Source organism: Phytophthora cinnamomi (genome assembly GCF_018691715.1).
Source record: "Phytophthora cinnamomi strain GKB4 chromosome Unknown Contig44, whole genome shotgun sequence".
NCBI lineage: Eukaryota > Oomycota > Peronosporomycetes > Peronosporales > Peronosporaceae > Phytophthora > Phytophthora cinnamomi.
Genome location: NW_027150977.1, coordinates 942,142 through 963,804, shown reverse-complemented (window position 1 = coordinate 963,804; position 21,663 = coordinate 942,142). Strand labels below are relative to the sequence as shown.

The following is a 21,663-nucleotide window of genomic DNA, read 5'->3' as shown; positions in this document are numbered from 1 at the left end:
GCCAGCGGATTCCAAACTGCTCGCCCGGCTTGCTCGTTAGCCGGCGGATTCCACAATGCTCCCCGGCTTGCTCGTTAGCCGGCGGATTCCACAATGCTCGCTCTGCTGCCGTCTGGCACGGAAAAGATCTCACTTCGACTCGTCGGGCACGAAGTCCTACGCTCGCGATCCTGTCGTGCGGTAGCTCGTGCAGCAAATCCTGTCGCACACGAAGTCCATTGGGTTCACGTACTACACTGACGGCTACTTCAACACCGTCACCCGTCGCCTCATTCGCACCTAACGTCTCACTCGTTGCCATGACGCTGGCCTCCTTACACGACTTCCTCATCACCCGGGTCTTCCACGACCCGGTCGTCTCGGTAGAGTCGCTCATACTCGGCCACAGACGTCCATCGTGTTCGTGCGCGTCCTTCCTCAAGCCATAACTCCTTGTCATTTGTCGTCCATCGGATCGGGTCGCTATAGGGGCACAGCTCGTACTCCAGTACGTACTGCCCTGCTCCGTTGCGCCTTCGCCGTCTTCGTCGTTCCACCACGAGTCCACGCGTGATGTCGTGTCCAGCAGTGTCGTCCACTGCCGCTCGCGGTCGCTTCGTTCTTCCAGCACTCGCTGTTCGCTCAGCAGTCACCGTCGCTGCCAAAACAGGCGCTGTTGTCGCCGATTCATCCCGTGCTGGCTGTTTATCTTCATATTCAAGCTGTTCGTCAATGTCGAGCGCCACTTGCGCTAGTAGAGGTTCAGGGTAGTGGTAGCTAATAAGAAATGAAACGTGAGCTATCAGCGTCTCCACTTTCCCCGTGCCGTCCTCTCTCGTCAGCACAAAGTTGTCGTAACCAGCGGGTTCCACAATGCGTAGTGGTCCCATCCACTGATGTACAAATTTAGTGGCGTTCTTGCCACGCGGCGGGTTGTGCATCCAAACCAAGTCGCCTGGCCGAAACTCCCGTCTGTTCCTAACCTTGCGATTGTAGTATCGCGCTTGGCATTCTTGCTCACGTCTCCGAGCTTGTTCTGCGCATTCATGACTTCGCTCCATCGCCTTCAGCATGTTGGCGTGATAAGCAGGCAGCTCACCCGCCTCGGTCACTTCCGCACGTCGTAGTAGTTCGTTTGGCGCTCGTAGGCGTCTACCCATCTTGAGTTCGTTTGGGCTCAAAGACACCGTAGAGTGCTTAGCAGAATTGTAAGAATAAACCGCGAATTTCACCCACAAGTTCCAATCTGTCTGGCGTTCGTCTTGCATGAAAGTCGCGACACAGTCCTTCCAAGAGCGGTGAAATCGTTCAACTAGTCCGACAAGTTGAGGTCGGTAGGGCACCGGGTTCACTTGGTGCGCCTGTAGTAGATCTACGAGCTTTTCAATAACTTTGCCAGTCATTTCAGGTGCTCCGTCGGTCAGTAGCTCGCGAAATACCCCAAATCGTAATACAACTTCTTGCATCAGGAATGTTGCAACACTTTCTGCCGTATGTTGCGTCACGCAACACGCTACAGCATATCTAGTCACGTACTCAACAGCTGCAATTACATATCTGTCTCCACCTTCTGCCACTGGAAAGGGGCCGGCAACGTCAAGTGCCCACCTGTCTCCAACTGCGCCACCTCGTAAACTACGTAAAGGCGGAATCACTTCACGTGGCTTCGCTTTCCTGGAACCACATTCTTGACATCCGCGCACCCAACGCCTTACTTCGCGGTATAGCCCTGGCCACCAGTACAGCTGGGCTACCCGTCCGTATGTGTGAGGGCCACGCAGGTGTCCGCTCCACACGCTGCCGTGCATCTCCTTAAATACCGTCGACCACAATGTTGGTGGCACCATCCGTTCGTCGTCTCGATGGTCACAAGGCCGTACTTGCTCTCAGCCTTCATGCTTCCGTACTTGCCAGCCGCCAGTAGTCGCTTCACAAACTTGCTGCGTTGCTGCGCCGTCGCGATTTCGTCGTCGCTCAGCTGGAGCGTGTAATCGTCCACAGGGGCGGTGTCATCGTTACCGTCCATGCCGTCCACATCGTTCGTCACCGCCACGGCGTCGTTCACCACACTCGCTGTCGTCGGGACCTTTTTCGTCTTCACGGTCGTCGCGTTCGTCGTGCTCTTCTTGGCCGTGCCCTTGGTCGTGGGCTTCGCCTTCGTTGCAGGCGTCGTCGTTGCCTCTACAAGCGTCGTCGCAGTCGCCGGAGCTCTCGCACCCGATTTCGCTCGCGCTGTCGTCTTCGGTGCTCGTTGTTCGTCGGCTTGCGCTTCTTCCACGGGTCGAGCAGAGACTTCACCACGTCGTGGTGCTGGCGTCGTCATTTTCACGTGCGTTTGCGTTGTTGGCGCACGTCGTCTGCCTCCGCGTACCGCATCACTTCGTCGAGCTGAAGTTGTCACTGCTCGTCGTTCGTCGTCTCGTGCCACATCGGCTCGTTTTGCAGGGGCTCCGTCGTCACACGGAGTTGGTGCTCTCGTTAATGGCACGGTACCCAGCGTCGTTCGGGTTTCCGTCCCCACCATCGTCGTGATCATCGCTCTGGGATCCACCGTTGTTATCGCTTCTCGTACGCCTTCCAGTGCATCCGTGCTCACTGTCCGTGTCGTAGTCGTCGTAGCTGTTGGTGGTTCAGTGATCGGCGCCGTGTCATTGACGTCGTTCGCCTCATTCACGTCGTTCGTGTCGTTCACGTCGTCCGTGTTCGGCACCGTCGTCGCCCAGTGCACGTGCCTCTGTGCTTGCTCGCGAATGCGGGCACTGCGTCTCGTTGCAGGCGCATTCGTCACTGTCGTTTCGGGTAGCATCGTCACTGCCATGGCACTGCCTCCGCTGGTCGCCAGCGCGTCCGTCGCTGCGGGGCTTTCGTTCGTGCCGCGTGCTACTGCATCGTTCATAGTTGGTGTGTCTGGCTCGTCGTCACCAGCACTCGCCGTCTCGTCATTTGGCGTTGCCAAGCTCACGTCATCGTGGTACTTCGTTAGGTGGCTCGTCGGCACTGCGTCGTTCGTCTTACGCGCCGCGGCGTCCATCATGTCCACATCGTCGTCCTCGTGCACCGCGTCGTTCACGATGTCTGCAATGTTCATCGTGGCGGGCACCGTGTTCGTTGTACCGCCCTGCTTCCTGCTCACGCTGGTCGTCACGTCCAAGCGTTGCGCTGCCGTTGCGCTGCTCGTGGCGTCATCAAGGGCTGTGTCGTCGTTCCTTGTTGTGCGCACGTCGATCACTGCGCGGGTCGCTTCACTCAACATCGAGTCTGTCATGGCACCGGTCACCGCCGTGGCGCCTTCAATGGCCGTCGCCGTGGCGCTGAGCACAGTCGTCGCGCCATCCGTCGTGACCGTCTTCGTCGTGCTGTCCGTTGTTACTGTCGCCGCTGTAGTCTCGCCCGTCGGGACATGCACTGATGTCGGTGCTGGCGAGCCGGCCGTCACTGCCGTACTCGTACCGTCAGTCGCTGCGGCGCTCTCGGCTGTTGTCGCCTCCTTCGCCGAATCACGTGCTCACGAACCAGTTATCGCTGCTGTGTTCGTACTTGCCTCACAACGTCCTTTTGCCGCACTCGGTTTCATCTGTCGTCGTCGTTGTCGTCCCACCGCTGCTCGTACAGCCGCAGGCGCCCTGTATAAGGCGTCTGCGACTACATTGGTTGCGCCAGGTCGGTACGCGACCTGAAACTCGTACTCTTATAGTACTAATGACCAGCGATGCAATCTCCCGGCCAAGTTCGGTCGAGTCATCAACCACTTGCGTGCCGCATGGTCCGTAATGATCGTGAACGCTCTGCCGTGCAGGTACGGGCGGAACATCTTTACGGACCAGACCACCGCGAGGCACTCCAGCTCGGTGATCGAGTAATTCGACTCAGCTTTGCTATTTACCTTACTGCCGTATGCAATCGGCTGCCAACCATGTCCTTGGTCTTGCATGAGGCAGGCGCCCAACCCAACCTTGCTAGCGTCTGTCACTAAGCGGAACGGTAGTTCAAAATCAGGGTAGAGTAGCAAAGGTCGTGTAGTGAGCAGCATCTTAACTCGTTCAAATGCAAACTCTTGCGCTTCACTCCACTGCCACTCCATGTCTTTCTTCAGTAGTCGCGTAAGAGGTTCTACTATCGATCCAAAACCAGTTATGAACTTACGATAATAGCCCGCGAGGTGAACAAATCTCTTCACTTCCGTCGCATCCGTAGGTCGCGGGAACTCCCGTACGGATTTAACTAGTCGCTCGGCGGGTTGCACTCCCCGATCACTCAGATGATGCCCTAGGTACTCCATTGAAGTAGTAGCGAACGTGCATTTCTTGAGCTTGAGACTTAGGCCAGCCGATCTTAATCTCTCTAGTACATCTGCTAACTCCAATACATGTCGTTCAATACCTCCTTTCGTGAAGATAATAATGTCATCTAGGTACACAAGACACGTCATCCATGTCAATCCACGCAACACTCCATTCATAAGTCGCTGAAAGGTTGCCGGGGCGTTGGTAAGGCCAAACGGCATCCGCTTGAATCGATATAGGCCACGCTTGGTCATGAAGGCCGTCTTATCTCGATCTTCCTCAGCTACGCGGATCTGCCAGTACCCAGATCGTAGGTCTAGCGTAGTAAACAGACATGCTCCACCCAGAGATTCTAACGTTTCGTCTATCCGTGGCAGCGGATAGACGTCCTTGCGTGTGATGCTATTAAGGGCTCTATAGTCAACACAAAATCGCACGGATCCATCCTTCTTGCGAACAAGCACCGCGGGGAAGCCCCAAGCGCCTTCTCCATGTTCAATTACACCCGCCGAAAGCATAGAATCCACATTAGAGTCCACTACGGCGTCCTCTGTCTGTGCTTGTCGTCGCCGTCGCATCATGATTGGTGCAGCGCTCCCCGTATCAATATGGTGCTCTACATTGAGCGTAGTGGCGGGAGGGCACTCTTTCTGCGCGTTAGATAGGTCTCGATAGGCTCGTAATGACTTCAATACAAGTGCTCGTGAATCAGGTTCCTTCGTACCAATGTCAACATCGTGTTCGTCCTCCAGGGGCGTGAGGGTGTCACCTAGTTCGTCTAACCAAGTCTGTACACGCTCCATTTCCAATTCTCCGTGCGTCTGTAAAATCTCAACGTCTCGATTTACGGGTATCCATACACCTAGTTCACGCCTGCTTGGCAATTTGACACGACCGCCATATGTGTTGATTGCGGGAATTAGAGCCTTCCCGTCCTTGACCTTTGTCACTGCTGACGCGAGCAGCACTGCTTCACGATTCACGGTGGGTAGGAAAGTACCTTCCTCTCCATCTGGTGCAGCAATTGTTACTTCCACTGGTTGCACGGTTCGTCGGTGCAAATTCGTCGCGCGGACCAGTCTCACGGCCGTCGCTGCCGAGTCGTCGTCGTTGTCCGCCATCCTGAACGGAATAATGATCTCACGGCCACGCTCGTCGTAGCGCACCTCGCCGCGATCGAAATCCATAGTCGCCCTATGCTTCTCCAGAAAATCAACGCCTACCAAAAATTCATTCGTGCAGCCGTCGATGATGCACGCGTCGAGCACCACCTTCTGGCCGTACACGTTCACCATGTTGAACGTCCATACGCCCAGCACGTCCAACAAAAATCCGCCGATACCCTCCACGTAGGCCACCGGGGCGTTAACCCGTCGTCGTTCTCCGCGAGCCATCCACTCGGTGCCTGCTATCGAATAGCGCGCCCCACTGTCAATCTTCACGCACTGTTGCACACCGTTCACTAGCATGACGGCGGTGGGCAGCCCGTCGCTGGCTCCACACCGTCGTTGCTGTCCGTGGTCTCGTCCGTCATGGTGCTACCACGCTGCACCAAGTTCACGCGGACCCGTTCGTCCTTACGTACGTCGTCCTTGGCAGCACGTTGCCGCCGTCGTTCTTCCAGTTCGCCCCGCGCGTCGTCGGCTTGCTGTCGTCGTCGCCGTACTTGTTCAACTTCGAGTCCGGCGACCACACGTGCGACATCGTCTTCGACATGCGGGTCTCCATCTACTGTCTTGCGCGCACGCTGACGCTTCGTCTCACGCTTGGAGCGCTTGATGGTCATGCGCACCATCGCCACGCTGCCCAGTTTCGTCACCACCTCGTCGTTAAGCTCCATGCCGAGCTCCAACGTCGAGGACTCCATGGTCGTCACGTCGTCCTTCGTCGCCATCGCACCGACCGCCGTGTCGCCTTCCTCAGACAGCGCCACGCCGTTCACGTGCACAAGGGCTATCTTCGTTGTCGTCGCGGCGCTCGTCGTGACCGCCGTAGTCTCCGTCGTCTTGCACCCCGGCGTGTCGTCACCGCCTTGGTCGTCGTCATCCTCATCCACCTTGTGCACGTAGCGCAGCGTTGCCATGGCCGGCCGCACCGTGCTAATGTACCGTTCCGCTCGTTCGCCGTCGCGGACAGCGAGCTCCTCGTTCAAATGAGCGGCGACAGCTCGTCGTATTGCTGCCACGCTCCCGTCATTCGACTTCACTTGCATGTCGTCCATCTTCTCGCCTTCGTCATCGACCACCGTCGCCGGCACCGTCGACGCATCCTTCTCGCACGCCGTATCACCGTTCGTTGCCACCATCGCCGGTCGCCAGGGAGTCCGTCGTATCACCGAGCGTCGTAATCCCCCTACGCCGCTCGATCGTCGTTTTCCTGCAGCTTCTGCTCCTTGCTACGCTTGGCGAGGTACTCGTCATTGCGGGCGCGTGCTTCGTCGTCGGGGCACTCACGCGCGATGTGACCTGGTTGGTTGCACACCTAACACCTATTTTCATTGAATCGTCTGATCATTGACTTCGCCTCGGCCGCTGGGCGTGGAGCCTCGATGCCCTTGACTTGGCGTGTCGCTGCCATCGGTCGTCGTGCTGTAGTTCTTGCCTTCTTGGCGGGAGGTGGGGTCGGCGCAACTCCCGTGTCGTCGTCCTCAGTCTCCTGCTCGTCGTCGTCCTCGACGGCCATTGCCATGTTCACCTTCGCGTTCTTGTCGGTCTTGGTAACTATCGTTCGCTTGGTCGCCGTCGGTTCAGGTGCTGGCGCCGTCCGCTTCCATGCGAGCGGCGCCCACATGTGCGCGTTCCACGCTCTGCCCTTCTGCGCCTCCCACAGGCCGGTGTACTTGTTGTACACGCCGCGCGAATTCGTGAAGAACGCGAGCTTGGCTTCCTCTGCCACCTCTGCGCTGCCTACGCCCGGAATGATGGCCATGTTCCCGGTCGTTCCGCTAGCGGGTACAACGTAGGAGTCGGGTGCAGTCACGAAAGCCTGTCCAATGTTTTCCATGCCCTGCGCCACGTTGTCGATGGGGTCATTGATCTCGGTAGCTTTGTCGACAGCTTCTTCTAAGGTTCTCGGCTTCGGCCGCTGCTTCACCAGGAGTCTGGTCATCCTATCCAGGCTGCGGTAAAATTGCGCTAACAGCATACGTTCTTTGATCCGGTTGTTGCCACACAGGTCACGCAATGCGGCAGCGAAGTCAGCATACGTTTCTCCAGGCATTGTAACGGGGTTACACGTACAAGTGGCTGCAAGCCACTTGTGAATTTAACAGATAGGTTATCTGTTAAACGTTTTGGATACTTCCTCACATTGGTGTAACACACACCGATGGATACATTGAAGTGGACCACCACAGTGAGTGGTCCACACATACCCAAAAGATCCTATTGGTAGAAAGCAGCATCTTTCTACCAATCAGAGACATGCATATTAGCGGGGCTCTGACAGCCAGCCGCTGCCAACCCTTTCATAGATGATAAACAGTTTTAGCAGCTTTTAGAGGAAGATCAATTTACAAACAATAGAGTTCTCATTTTACCTAATCAAAGTCACTTGGAATCCTTTCTTACTTAACTTATATTTGTGTATTCAAATATAATTAACCTAAGTAATTACTAAGTACTTACGCTTCCTCATACACGTTGCGCAACGTGTAAGCTAAAGTAGTGAGTCAAGTTAGACCCACTACACCTGGTAGCACTTTGTAGTCCGTCCAACGACCGACTGCTTGACGTTCGTACGCGGTGTACGAACGCGGAGCGGAGAACCACATGAGCACGGAGGTGCCCATGGAGAGCTCCAATACGCCTGCAACGCATGTTGCAGGCGCTGACTGCTCCCACCTGTCTGACCCAGAGTGGGAAGCCCTCCAACGACTGTCAACAGTCATTGGAGAAGCGGCGATAGCTACGATGCTGCGTACGCTATCGCCGACGGAGCAACATGGTGTTGCTCTGGGATTTATCATGAAGGAGCAGCGTGACGCTGCTTCCTCAGTGACGGCGTCGTCAGTGACGACACCGCGTGCTCAACCATTAAAGTTGAGCGTAAGCAATTACGTGGGAAGAGAGGGTGAGCCTCTCCTCCGATGGCTTGTCGAGCTGGACACAGCCATAGCGGCTCGACGCATCGTCGACCCGCTGTCGAAGGTCGCGTTCGCCATGTCCTGCCTTGGCGGACGCGCAAGGAGTTGGGCGTATGGACGCCGACTCTCCGATCCTACGTGCTTCAACACGTACGAAGTGTTCAAAGAGGAGCTCAAACAAGCGTTTGAGCCCCCGCAAAACGAGTTCCGGTCGAGGGCGGAGTTCCTCGACCTTCAGCAGGGTAAGCATGATGTCCATGCTTACGCGCAGCACGCACGATATTTGGTATCAAATATCGTGACTAACCCGATTGACGAGGCGACCAAGGTCGTCACGTTCATGAAGGGGCTTAGAGATGGGCCTGTGAAGACCTATCTCTTCCGAGAGTACCGGAGTACTCTCGAAGCTGCAATCACCCTTGCCATGCAAGAAGCGTTTAGCCTGCGGCGGGCTAAACTCCATCAAATTGCGCCGAGGCCGCAACCGCGCCCGGTAGCGCGGACGGGAGGTCCGGAGCCAATGGACCTCTCGAACGCAACAACTGCTGGTTACCAGCAGCAGGGAGGTAACGTGCGATGCTTCCGTTGCGGAAGGATCGGTCACTTTGCACGGGAGTGCACAGCTCCCATGCCCCCTGGAGGTGGCCGTCGTGGCGATGCTAGGCATCGCCGCGGACCAACAAAAAACGCGAACATCCAGTAGGCGCGGGGCGCCCTACTGGTAATGCAGTCGCGCGTGCCGACATCGGGCACGCGACACTGAGGACTGCAGCCCCAGTGAGACCAGCTCACTGCAGAAACAAGATGACAGGCCAAACCTAGTCATCTTGAGGTTTACTCGAAGAGAGCGAGTGACTCTCTTCGAGCATTGGTAGACTCAGGCGCGTCGAACAACTTTGTTCGACTACGAAGCCTGTTGAGACTTGACTTCGAGGAGGTAGATACACCTCGAAGTCTTCTGGAGGTACGACTGGCAACAGGTGCCATCGTGAAGACCGAGAAGCGCGTCGTGAACGTGCGCTTCTCGTACAAACAACGAGTGTTTGTCTAACACTTTATCGTCCTGGACCTGGACGATAAGTTCGACGTGGTAATGGGCATGCCGTGGCTTGCACGGCATGATCCGGTGATAGACTGGAAGAAGCGCACGCTCGTGCGCTTCGGACGCAACAGCGGAACAGAGAGCGATGGCCCTGTTACCGCGGCTCACCAGTCGAGACAGCGCTTTATGCTGCTGTCCCGGAGTGCCCAAGAAGTGCGCGAGGGCGCGCACAAGTGAGACCCACGTCGTCAATGCTGCCGACGTTAGAAGAAAAAGATATGTTGGTTCCGGGAACCAACACCCACGTTCAAGCGTGTAAGGGACAGTCCCTGACCCGAAGCGGTCAGGTCGACAACGACGCGTCGGCTCCGGGAGCCGACGCACCCTCAGTCATGAGGGGCTCCGCCAATGAATGGCGTCGAGGTGACGAAGGCGTGTCAACTCCGGGAGTTGACGCTGCAAACAGTGCGGACGGTTGCAAACGTACCGCACTGACGCAATTTGCATGCTGTCGTGCAGCCGGGCTGCACGACGAAGCGCCATGCGATCAAGCCGGGCTTGATATCGCGCGCCCGCAGACAGGGTCTGCCGGCGAAGGGACACCTTACCGTGCAGCCGGGCTGCACGAAGGAAAATGCGGTCAAGCCGGGCTTGATATCATGCGCCCGCGGACAGGGTCCGCCGGCGAACGACTGTCCACGGCCGGGCCTGGACAAGAAGAACAACTGTGCGGAGCCGGGCTCCGCACAACAAGAAGACGGCGCAAGCGGAAAACGCTGCGCAAGTCTCGGTCCGGGACCGAGACGCAACAAGAGCAGTCTGCTGGGCAGACTGCGGCGGTGACGCCGAATGTCAAGACGCTAAGCGTCTTGACGCGCACCGATACTGGATTCCAGTATCGTGACATGGAACTCGCTAGTCCTCCGACGACGGCGTCGGAGTTGACTTCGCTTCCAGCCATGAGCTGGAAGCGCTTCACGCGCGACTTGCACGATGGACGCATCGAATAAGTCTGCGTTCTTTCGGACAGCGAAAGAACGGCGAGCGAGAGCGAAGAGCTGAGGCAGCTCTTCATGGGAAGTACCACTGAGAGTGAAGACACTCTCAGTGCGAAGACGAAGCGAGAGCGCTTCGAGGAATAAGGTTGGGACTCGCTGAAGTCGAGTCCCTATTACAATTGTTGAGGGAGTACAAAGACGTACTCCCGGAAGAGATTCTGCGGAGCTTCCGCAGGATAAGGGCATTCAGCACGAGATTGATCTCGTGCCGGGCACGAAGTACTGTGTCACGCGGCAGTGGCCACTGCCGCGAGAGCAAGTGAAAGCGATCGACGACTTCTTTGAAAGTCGTCGTAAAGCAGGACAAGTGCGGGAATCAAAGTCCCCGCACAGTGCTCCGACGTTCTGTGTCAAGAAGCCACAGGGCGGATGGCGCATCGTTCATGCCTACAACAAGCTAAACGATGCGACGGTACCGGCGCAGACGCCGATACCACGAAAAGATGTTATCATCGATTCGATGGCCGGGAGCACCGTTTACAGTGCTCTCGACTTGCGAGATGGATTTTATCAAATCCTAATGCGTGAGAGCGATATCCCTCTCACGGCAGTGAGCACGCCAAGCGGCATGCTCTGGGAATGGCTAGTAATGCCACAGGGGCTTAAGAATGCCCCTGCGACTTTCAACAGGTGCGTGACGCACTTGTTGCGCTCGGTGCGCGACTTCGCACCGAGCTACTTCGATGATGTATTCATCCACAGCCGGGCTGTGGATGGGAAGACCGACGTAGAGATGCACAAGGTGCATCTCCGAAAGCTACTTGAGCTTATGCGAAAGCATAAGCTCTACGCGAACCTGAAGAAGTGTATCTTCGGGGCGAGCGAGATACCCGTCCTCGGGTGTCTCGTAGGAAAGAATGGTGTTTGCCCTGACCCGGAAAAGGTCAGAGTGATTAATGAATGGCCAACGCCTTCAAGTGTCAAGGAACTGAGGCAGTTCCTTGGCTTGGCCACGTACTTGTGCAAGTACGTGGAGGACTATGCGGGCAAGATCCGCCCGCTGTCACAACTTCTTAAGAAAGAAGCTGTGTGGAATTGGACACCCGATTGCCAAAAGGCATTCGATACAGTCAAGCGGGGCTTGACTGAGGCGCCGATCTTGGCAGTGGCTGACCAAGATCGCCCATTTCACGTAGTGTGTGACGCATCCGATTTCGCGATCGGATGCGCGTTGATGCAGCACGATCACGAGGGCCGTGATCGTGTCGTCTACTACCAATCGCGTCAGCTGAAGCCAGCTGAGCGCAACTATCCGGTGCATGACAAGGAACTCCTTGCCATGAAGTATGCACTCGCAAAGTTCCGAGTGTACTTGCTTGGGAGTAAACCATTTGTGGTCTACACCGACCATGCTTCACTGCGCACCGCAGTGAAGTCGCCACACATTTCACAAAGAATGGCGAGATGGCTCTCATTCTTTGCGGAGTATAACTTCCGGGTCGAATACAAACCCGGAAGATTGAATATAGTGGCCGACGCGTTATCACGTCGGCCGGACTATGCAGAAGCTGTTGACGTCAATGCCATTGACGCCATACGATCGAGCAAACCCACATCATCTCTGTTGGATGATGTGAAGGCCGCGTACGCGCAAGACGCGGACGCGAAACTCTTGCTGGCCTATGGCACAGCGCCTTCTGACAAGTCCCGTCAGAAGCTGCCCAAGCACCTTCGAGCGCGTGCACACCGCTTTCGTGTGCACGAAGGACTGCTACTTTACAACGCAGTCGACGACAACGCGGATCGCGTTGTCGTGCCAAATGACCGTGACCTGCGGCTCAGGATCGTGTACGAGTATCATGATGCCCCGACTGCGGGACATCTCGGACGTGAGAAGACTTACGTCCTTCTCACGCGCGACTTCTACTGGCACCACCAGTATAAGTGGGTGCGCAAGTACATCCGTGCTTGCGAGGTATGCCAACGCGTAAAGCCTGCGCCATTCGCGCAGGCTCCACTGCAATCACTACCGACTCCGTCGGAGTGTTGGAAGTCCATGTCTTTGGACTTCATCTTTGGTCTTCCCCCGGACAGCGGAGGGAACACCGGTGTTGTGGTCTTTGTAGACCGTTTCAGCAAGATGGTACATCTTGCTGCGGTGCCAGCAGAGGTGACCGCGAAGCAGACGGCCCGTCTGCTCGTCGACATGGTGTTCAAACACCATGGCATGCCGTCCGACATCGTGTCGGACAGAGACCCGCGCTTCACAGCGCACCTGTGGCAAGAAGTGTTTACACTTCTTGGGAGCCAGCTTTCCATGTCGACTGCGGATCATCCGCAGACGGACGGCCAAACCGAGCGCGTGAATCGCGTGCTCGTCGATATGTTGAAGAGCTACGCTCACTCGTTCCACTACTGGAGCGAGTGCTTACCGATGGCAGAGTTTGCCATCAATAACTCAGTGCATGCCTCGACAGGGCATACACCGTTCTACGTGAATGCCATGCGGCATCCACGTCTACCGAGTTTACTCGGAGTGATGGCTCCCACTTTAAGTGGGGGAGGATCTACGACTGCAATACAGCAGCCGCAGAAAACCGCTGACACTTGCACAGTGTCAGCTGCAACAATGGACAAACCACATGAGTCTGCGCAGGGCGCAGACTCCCCAACGACATGGCCAACGACCACGGGTCTGCGCAGGGCGCAGACACCGCAAGAACCACGCAGAGGCCGGGCCTCTAGCGGAGAGCGAGCTGAATGACTTCAGCTCGGATGCAATCAGTTTCATCACCAAAAGACAAGCCGTGATTCGGTTTGTCCAAGACACAATAGCAGCTTCTGTTGATCAACAGAAGCTGAACGCAGACAATGCGGGCAGAGGCAACACAAATGAATTTAAAGTTGGTTCATTAGTTTTGTTAGCTACACAAAACCTGCCTAGACATGCAGTTTCGGATTTCGGAGCAAGCAAGCTTGCACCGCGCTTCATCGGGCCGTTCACTGTGTTGGCACGGCACGGCAACGCATACACGCTAGACATACCGTCTAGCATGCGCCTCCATCCGACCTTTACGTCGGACGGCTGAAGCCATACCTGCAGCACGAGCCATCTAGCTCGGCTGACCCGAAGCCTCGGCAGGAGCCGAGGCAGAAGCGGAGGACTTGGCCTCGGCGACGAGCAACCTCTCCTCCAGCGCGCGGACGCGCTGGAGCAACCCCTTCATCTGGGTCCCCAGCTCGACCTGGATATTCGAGGCGGTCTGCGAGACCGCCGCGACTTGGGCCTTCTGGTTCGCCAGCTCCTGCTTCAGGGCGGCGAACTCAGCGCCCTGCAGACGCTCCACGACGGCCACCCGGTCGTGGAGAGGCGCATACTGATCAGCCCGGGGCTGATCATACCCGGGGCGTGTTCCCACCCCCGCCACCGCCGATCCGTGACGCCCGCGGCTCAACCCGCTGGATTGTTGAGCGGATTGTTGACCATAGTATCCCGAAACGAACCCTCAAGGGGCTCGTTTTCGTATTCGTTGGAGAGGATTTCCTCCCCATCAAGATATATGGGAGCCGCGGAACGTCTTGCTGGAGGACGTTCCGGAAATGGTGAGGGCGTACGAGGAGCAGTACGCGCTGGTGCAGCAGAAGTAATACGAGCGCTGCGATCATCGCTAGCGCCCGAACCCTCACGTGCTAAGAACTTAGCACGGAGCTCTTTGAGACTCTCGGGCACACGGAACGACGTGTACCCGTTCAGGTCGCGGTCGCTCAAGCGGACCGCGCCTGGAAAGCACTTCGTGCACTGAAAGCCCTCGGGCACAGCGCACGGCACATTTGCCTCCTCAGCAGCAACATGAAGTTGCTCCAGCTTTCCACGCTTCGAGTACGTCTCGAAGCGATCACGCGCTTGCTTAATCCGATCACGGTAAGCACTCGGCCTCTTGTTGAAGTTCTCAACAAAGGCGTTCCAGCTTTGACAAAGTGCCTGCCATTCGGGCACTTTGCTGCGAGAAGAGGTCTTCTTGCTTTGAAACCATCGGAGCTCATGAAAGAGTCCGATGTAGTATCGCGCCTTTGATGCGTTTCCGCATCAAAGTGCAGCTCGGCAGCCACAGCGTCATCTTTGATGGCGCTGCATACGTACAGCGGCACCTCATTCGGAGGTACCGAGTTCCCAAACCGGTCCGCGATCTCGGACGCGGACGGCATCCATGGATCGCGCGCTGCAGGCGCAGCGCGCGGAGAGCCTTGAGCTTTAACATCACGCGCTGCAGCAGCAGCGCGCGGAGTACTGAGAGCCCCAGCTGAAGCGAGTGGGGTATCACTCTCAGTACGCGAACGCTTCGAACTCGAAGCGTCCGATTCGTCCCCTTCACGCGGGCGAACGTTCTTGGCGTGAGGGTCGAGCGATTCGCTCGACACTGAGTCTTTACGCTTTGAGGGCGAGTCCTCCTCGCCCTCCATGTCTTCATCGTCGTCGTCGAAGTCGACGACGTCACCGTACTTCGCCTTCTGGCGTTCGAAGTAGTCGTCGATGGAGAAATGACTCCCCATCGACTTTGCGGACTTCTTCTGAGGCGCGCTCATCGTTGAATGAGCGCGGATTTCTTCTCCAAACGCGGAGAATTGACGAATGGTCAATTCCAAAGATTGACGTGCGGGGACCCCGCGCGTCTAACCTTAAGGGGGGGATGGTGTAACGGGGTTACACGTACAAGTGGCTGCAAGCCACTTGTGAATTTAACAGATAGGTTATCTGTTAAACGTTTTGAATACTTCCTCACATTGGTGTAAGACACACCGATGGATACATTGAAGTGGACCACCACAGTGAGTGGTCCACACATACCCAAAAGATCCTATTGGTAGAAAGCAGCATCTTTCTACCAATCAGAGACATGCATATTAGCGGGGCTCTGACAGCCAGCCGCTGCCAACCCTTTCATAGATGATAAACAGTTTTAGCAGATTTTAGAGGAAGATCAATTTACAAACAATAGAGTTCTCATTTTACCTAATCAAAGTCACTTGGAATCCTTTCTTACTTAACTTATATTTGTGTATTCAAATATAATTAACCTAAGTAATTACTAAGTACTTACGCTTCCTCATACACGTTGCGCAACGTGTAAGCTAAAGTAGTGAGTCAAGTTAGACCCACTACAGGCATCATTCGTCGTTGCGTAACACGCCACTCGGCCATGGACTTGTCTGGCCGCTCTCCGTACCGCCGGAGCAGCGAGGACTTCAACCGCGTCCACGTCCTCTCGTTGTCACGTAGCTTGCGATCCAGCTGGACCCACCAGCGAGCCGCACTGTCTTGTAGCTTGTTTCCTAAAATGTAATACAGCTCTTCATTCGCCCAGTCACCTCGTCCTGACAGTCTTGCTCCTTCCAGGGCGAGATCCACTCGGGCGATCCACGTCGTCACGGAGGTCTGAGGCGTGGGCAGGAACGTCGGCAGATCCAAGTCGCGGATGGTTCGTCGTCGGTTGCGCTGGAAGTCGCGGTCGCCAGGCATCGTCACGGGTTGCCGTCGTCCACGTCGCCCACCATCATCATTGCCAGCGCTGGAGTCGTCATCGCTGTCGGAGCTGCTCGAGGAATCATCGTCGTTGCTGCTTGCATCTCCGTCGTCGCCGTCATCTCGTGGCTGATACGCCACTCGCCGTTCCGTGGCTGCCGGCGGCGTTCGCCGCGACATCCCCGTCGTTGGTGTACTTCGTGAAGCTGGAGGGCTCGTCGTACTCGTGGGCTGCTGTGGCGGCTCCGGTGTCGCCGTCGCCCTTGTCGTCGTGGTCATCGTCGTTGGTGCGCGACCGTCCGTGCCGGTAGAGGGTCGTGTCGTGGCTGTTGTCGCCGTACTCAGCTGGTCCAGCCTCGCGTCGATCCTCGCCACCGTCGCCACCATCTGCTGCAGGGCCACCGTCAAGGCCGCTACTGGAGCCATCGCGACTCCTCCGTCGTTGTCGTTGCCGTCGGTTGCTTGATCCCGTGGTTCACCCGAAGCGTCACCAGCGTCGTGATATCCGCGCGCGTTTCCCGGGTTATTCTCGTCAGTGGGGTCGTTGTCCTTCATCTCATCGTCCTCGGCCGCGTCTCCACGTACGTCAGCTGTCTCGTTTTCTTCATCTCTTCCGGCTGGTACGGGTACCGTCTTCGTTCGCGTCTGAGTCCCAGTCACGCTTCTTGCCGTCTGCGCGACCACCGCAACTCTCGTTCGAGCCATTGCAGCGTCCGCGGTCGTCTTCGTGAGTCGTGGGCTTCGTCTAACTCGCTCGTTAGGACGCCCCTGTGTGTCCACCATGCAACGTGTTCGCCCCACACGCTTGGGGTTGGTCGTGACTGTGCTGATGCAGTCCGAAGTCCGTCAGGCCGACGATGTCACAACGTATGACACCGCGCCGGTGCGTGCCCGACTGGCAGCGACACCTATTTTATTTACAACACAAAGTCGAGGTAGCTAGGCTACCAACCGAGTTACCAACTAACCTCAATACACGTCCGCCCGACACAAACTACTTGAGTTCCGCCCTGGTCGCCTCCCTAGCCACTCGGGCGTACGCCCACGCGCGCCTGCCCTAATCGTTGCAGCCATCGAAAGACTTGGAAGCCGAGTGCTTCCTGGACGTCCCTCCGGAGTCGTCCACGCCGTACAGTCGTCCACCGAGCCGTCGCTGGTTACACGCCCCGTTCTACTCGCTGTTTCGTCCCTAGCACTCGTTCCGGGAGCGCGTCGTTCCGTTGGTCGGCCTGCTCGTCAGCCGTCTCGTCCTCAACCACTCGCCCGACTTGCTCGTTAGCCAGCGGATTCCAAACTGCTCGCCCGGCTTGCTCGTTAGCCGGCGGATTCCACAATGCTCCCCGGCTTGCTCGTTAGCCGGCGGATTCCACAATGCTCGCTCTGCTGCCGTCTGGCACGGAAAAGATCTCACTTCGACTCGTCGGGCACGAAGTCCTACGCTCGCGATCCTGTCGTGCGGTAGCTCGTGCAGCAAATCCTGTCGCACACGAAGTCCATTGGGTTCACGTACTACACTGACGGCTACTTCAACACCGTCACCCGTCGCCTCATTCGCACCTAACGTCTCACTCGTTGCCATGACGCTGGCCTCCTTACACAGGTATTCCGCTGGGTTTACTGTGAAAACCAGTGATTTTGTCACTCCATATAGCTCTGTAAATCAGGGCTCTGAGCAAAAACGATACGTGGTAATTTGTACTGAATAGGAAGGTAATGTGGGTACTAATCTGAGTAAGTTTGTTTAAATAGGAGTTGGGAACTGGGCTCTAAAGCCATCTTGTCAGAACAGAGTGGTGAGGGAGAGAGACAGCGGAGACACGATGTCCGCGTCCTCGACACGGACGCTGGTTCTGCTCGTCCTGTTGATTCCTCCTATTTTGAATTATAACTTGGATAGTGTTTGCATAGCCGCTTGCTCGGTGGATTTATTTGTGCGGACTTCCTCGGAATGCCGATTTTTCAGCCTATTTAGAGACTAAATCGATTCCGACTCTAAAATAGCTTGACGCGATGCTGCACAAGACCGATTATAATTAGGGGTATCCAATTCTAAATTAGGGATGGGTCGAAATAAATAAGGGTTCCCGTCTCTAAATAAGGTACTAAATCAGCCGATTTACTATCCGATTAGACATTTTGAGTGCTTTTCACAATATACCCGGTCCCAGTAAAAGACCCAGTCTTTGACCAGAATATGCCGAACATGGAAAGCATTCTAATGATTTTTTTCGGAGGGCCTGGTCACTGACCAGCATGAGCGAGGTGCTTGGCGGCGGCGCGCGATCACCCATCTCCACCAAGGGCCACCAAGAGCTTCTACGCGCAGGACGTCGGCAAGTTCTGTCGCTCCAGCGGCACGTGCGGTGACAAGGTGCGCAAGGTGACCGACCATTAAGAATGTCGATGAGCGTCGTGACCGTGAACAAGAACTAAGAAGACCAGGCCATGCTCGACAACGCCAAGATCAAGGACATGTGGGTGGATGCGTGCGCTTCGTCGCAGGTGTGAGCCCAAGCGACTGGGCACCGACCAGTGCGACCTGTATCGCCGAACCTGAAGGATGCTGAATGGTGGCTATCTGGGCGCTGCACACTCGGGATTTACGGCGGCGCAGGACACAGCAGCGTGGAGGCGTTCGTGAAGTTGACGTGCGACTGGCACGTCAACGAGATGCCCTCACGAGGGTATCGTGGTGCACAAGCCGGAGCAGATGAGTCGGTCGCGCAGGATGAAGAGCGGCTTGACGTTCGGCTCCAAGGTAAGAGTGGTGTCGAGAGATCGCGCGTACTGCAACCGAGGTGGCGGGGTTCGTTTCGTTTGAAAGGAGCCATTGGAGGGTCCTGAAGCTTGTTGAACGGCGTGTCTCCGAATCGTGGCTCTCAATATAATGGGCTGCACCAATACATGCACCGTTTCCTCTTTTCTAGCTTGGCAATCACAACTACTTTAGGACTTCCAATACACTTGCTTAGTTCTTCACTGTTCCCATTAGCCTAGATTTGGTCGATATCCTGTATGTAGAGAAGTTGTCGGAATGTCGGAACGGTTATATGGTACAGCACGTTTGAGTGTGGAGGTTGAGTAGGGTGTTCATATTAGCATCTTATTGTTTGTACACTGGGTGAACGCGGTCCATCGTCTGCGTCTTGTTGCTGGGTGGAGGAGCGCTCGCTCGTTAGTTCGCCGGATGCCGGCGACGGGGAATATTTGTTCGTTCAAAACGGGTGCGTCGCAAGCGTTAGCTGCGTTGAGGTAGTCCTCTCGTTCGGCGACGATGGTGGGAAGGGGGCCTCTGCGTCGGAGAGGGAGAAGCTGTAGCCAGAGGCGTCGTCGCCCGCTTCGAGAAAGCTTCGGCGTGCGTACGGGTCGTAGGACAGCGAAGACGAGCGAGGTCTCATGTCCATGGGAGGTGACGGCTGCGCTTTCATGTACATGAAGTTGCCCGACTCGTCCGAGCCGTGCCCGGACGGCGAGTTGGTTGGGAGCTCGTTGGTGTTCGACAGCGGACGGAAGCCGAAGAAGCTGTATCGGCGCTCCTTCTGCTGCTCAGCTTCCTGCTGTACTCGTCTCCGACGCATGACCGCAAAACCAAACACGGCAAGGGAGACGACGGCAGCACAGCCCAGCGTTAAACCAAGTATGAGGCCAACGTGGGAGCTGGAACTATCGTCCGTGGATGCCGACTTCGAAGACGCCGTGACAGTCATGCGCATGAACGACGCTACGTCGAACCTGAGGTCGTCTCCGTTTGGTACCACGACATGTGCCATCAGCGCGTACGTTCCTTCGTTTCCAATACTGATCTTCGTGGAGAACAGGGCCTCGCCGCTTCTATCAGAGAAGTTCATGGCCGCCGCAGAATACGCCAACGTCTTGTTTTCAGAGAATGGCGAGCACCTCGTGTCGTCGCAGTAATATATGTTCACCTGCGGCAGGTTGACGTACTGGCCAGTGGAATCGTCGTAGACTGTCGTCATGTTCACCACTACTCCGTCCGTGCCGGTAAACGCGGGCTGCTTCGCAACGGTCCAGCTCACCAGAGCACCGGCATCCACCGTAAACGTCGTCGTGGAGACAGTCATATTCACCGTGTACGGACAGTTAGTGCCGTTCCCCGAGTACGCAACACTAGTAGCATCAACATTCTCGTCCTCGGCAGCTGCAACGACAACCCAGCAATACGACTCACTGCCGTCGTTCGCGTACGTCTCAATCTCCACCTGCTCCGCTACGTTCTCCTCGGTCGCGAACATCTCGAAGTATTTGATGAAGTCATACCTCTGCGAGTCCGCATCGTTCCCGGCAAGCGTCACCTGAGCAAATCCAGAGTACCAACCAGTCGAAGGAATGATTATGCCACTGGCATTGAATGTCGCTGTGCCTGCCGACGAAAAATTCGCTGAGAAGTCTGCGGACGACACATCCACGGCGCCTGAGTACTCCGTGCACGCCTTGCTTCTTTCACAGAGCTTCACAACCGAGCTCACAATGGTGTAGTACCCGCTCTCGTTGGTACTGTCGTCGTCCAGTACAAAGACTGCTTTCAGCGGAGTCGGCAATTGAATATCCTTGGACGCATTGCGCGTTAGCGTGGCTGTCCACGCGATGTCGACCGGCTGCTGCGCCTGCACCACATTTACTGCCTCGACATCGAGCTCAACCTCGGAGCTGGAGCTGCTCGCCAGAAGCACGTTCGCGTCCAGCGAGGCTTCCAGAGAGTTCTGCGCCGTCACTCGGCAGTAGGTTTCGTCGCTGTCATAGTCCCTGTAAGAATCAAAATCCAATGTCAGATATCACTCGTAGTAGACCGCTATCACAGCATCAGAGCCAGCACTCACACAGCCTCCACTTGGACGTCCTTCACGACGATATCCGCGAACGTCTGGAAGTAGTACAGCAGCGTTGCGTTGGCGGCGTTGCCGAGAATGGCGACGGCCGCCACCGTGTAGTTCCCCTCCTTCGCGTAGGACAGCTCGTCCAGCGACTCGAAGTAGGTCGCGTCCGAGCTGGAGAAGTTGCCCAACTGCGCGGTCGTGAACGTGTCGACACCCAGGATACTGGGAGTGCACTGCAGCCGCGACGTGCAGGTGCGCACGTACGTGGAGAGGATCTGCACGGGCTCGCCGGCGTGGTCGGTACTGAGCGTGGTCATGGTGTCAGGCGGCACGGGCACGTCCATGGCATTGGGTGAGTCGGTGTCGAGCTGCACGGCCCAGAGCAGTGGCACGCTCTGGTTGGGCGCGTAGGACGCGGCCACGAGCGGGAACGTCACGTCCACGGCGCAGGCCGCGCCGCTGTAGGCGGCCATTGCCGTCATGAGCGACGCGGAGCCGTCGATCTCCCAGCAACTGGTCTCGTCCGCGGCCGCCGGCAGCAGCAATAGCAATAGCAGCGCTGGCCCCGTCATTGCGGCGAGGAAGCCCATGGCCAGCGTCGAGCCGAACGAGAAGTGGCTCGGGATCAGCTTTTCGTCTGTGAGATCGGACCTGTCTGCTTCAACTGGTCACAAAACTGGTCGACAGCATGTGGGAACTCGGCTAAGTGCGATATGAGTCCAACTGGGCGTGCAAAGACATGCCTGTTGTCGCAAAAGTGGGTGCGATGGAGCGCCTCTACCGGGTCAAATGACTGGGACTTTGTATAAGCGTATCCTTCGGCGCGAGAGAACGGCCATTCCTGTCTCGAGCAAAAAGCGGGCTCCGCTGTCACACCGGCGCTTCGCTGGCAGTCGATCTCCAGACGCTTGCTTGCAAAGC

General features: G+C 56.6%; 5 protein-coding genes across 5 annotated transcripts; all 5 read right to left on the bottom strand.

The window, feature by feature from the left end:
- Nucleotides 1–314: 314 nt before the first annotated feature.
- Nucleotides 315–6,567, bottom strand: IUM83_13826 (Gag-pol fusion protein; the record flags this gene model as incomplete). The annotated part of the gene is made up of 5 exons (XM_067938527.1): nt 315–756; nt 1,860–2,134; nt 2,351–3,396; nt 5,263–5,667; nt 5,766–6,567. The coding sequence occupies 5 exons, from the start codon at nt 6,565–6,567 to the stop codon at nt 315–317; spliced, it is 2,970 nt and encodes a 989-aa protein (XP_067790812.1).
- Nucleotides 6,568–6,743: 176 nt separating this feature from the next.
- IUM83_13825 (Gag-pol fusion protein) lies at nt 6,744–7,370 on the bottom strand (the record flags this gene model as incomplete). The annotated part of the gene is made up of 1 exon (XM_067938526.1): nt 6,744–7,370. The coding sequence occupies one exon, from the start codon at nt 7,368–7,370 to the stop codon at nt 6,744–6,746; it is 627 nt and encodes a 208-aa protein (XP_067790762.1).
- Nucleotides 7,371–13,499: 6,129 nt separating this feature from the next.
- On the bottom strand, nt 13,500–14,970 carry IUM83_13824 (uncharacterized protein; the record flags this gene model as incomplete). The annotated part of the gene is made up of 2 exons (XM_067938525.1): nt 13,500–13,763; nt 14,536–14,970. The coding sequence occupies 2 exons, from the start codon at nt 14,968–14,970 to the stop codon at nt 13,500–13,502; spliced, it is 699 nt and encodes a 232-aa protein (XP_067790816.1).
- A 559-nt stretch (nt 14,971–15,529) lies between these two features.
- On the bottom strand, nt 15,530–16,612 carry IUM83_13823 (uncharacterized protein; the record flags this gene model as incomplete). The annotated part of the gene is made up of 1 exon (XM_067938524.1): nt 15,530–16,612. The coding sequence occupies one exon, from the start codon at nt 16,610–16,612 to the stop codon at nt 15,530–15,532; it is 1,083 nt and encodes a 360-aa protein (XP_067790811.1).
- Nucleotides 16,613–19,122: 2,510 nt separating this feature from the next.
- On the bottom strand, nt 19,123–21,371 carry IUM83_13822 (cGMP-dependent 3'; the record flags this gene model as incomplete). The annotated part of the gene is made up of 2 exons (XM_067938523.1): nt 19,123–20,671; nt 20,746–21,371. The coding sequence occupies 2 exons, from the start codon at nt 21,369–21,371 to the stop codon at nt 19,123–19,125; spliced, it is 2,175 nt and encodes a 724-aa protein (XP_067790815.1).
- Between the last annotated feature and the right edge of the window lie 292 nt (nt 21,372–21,663).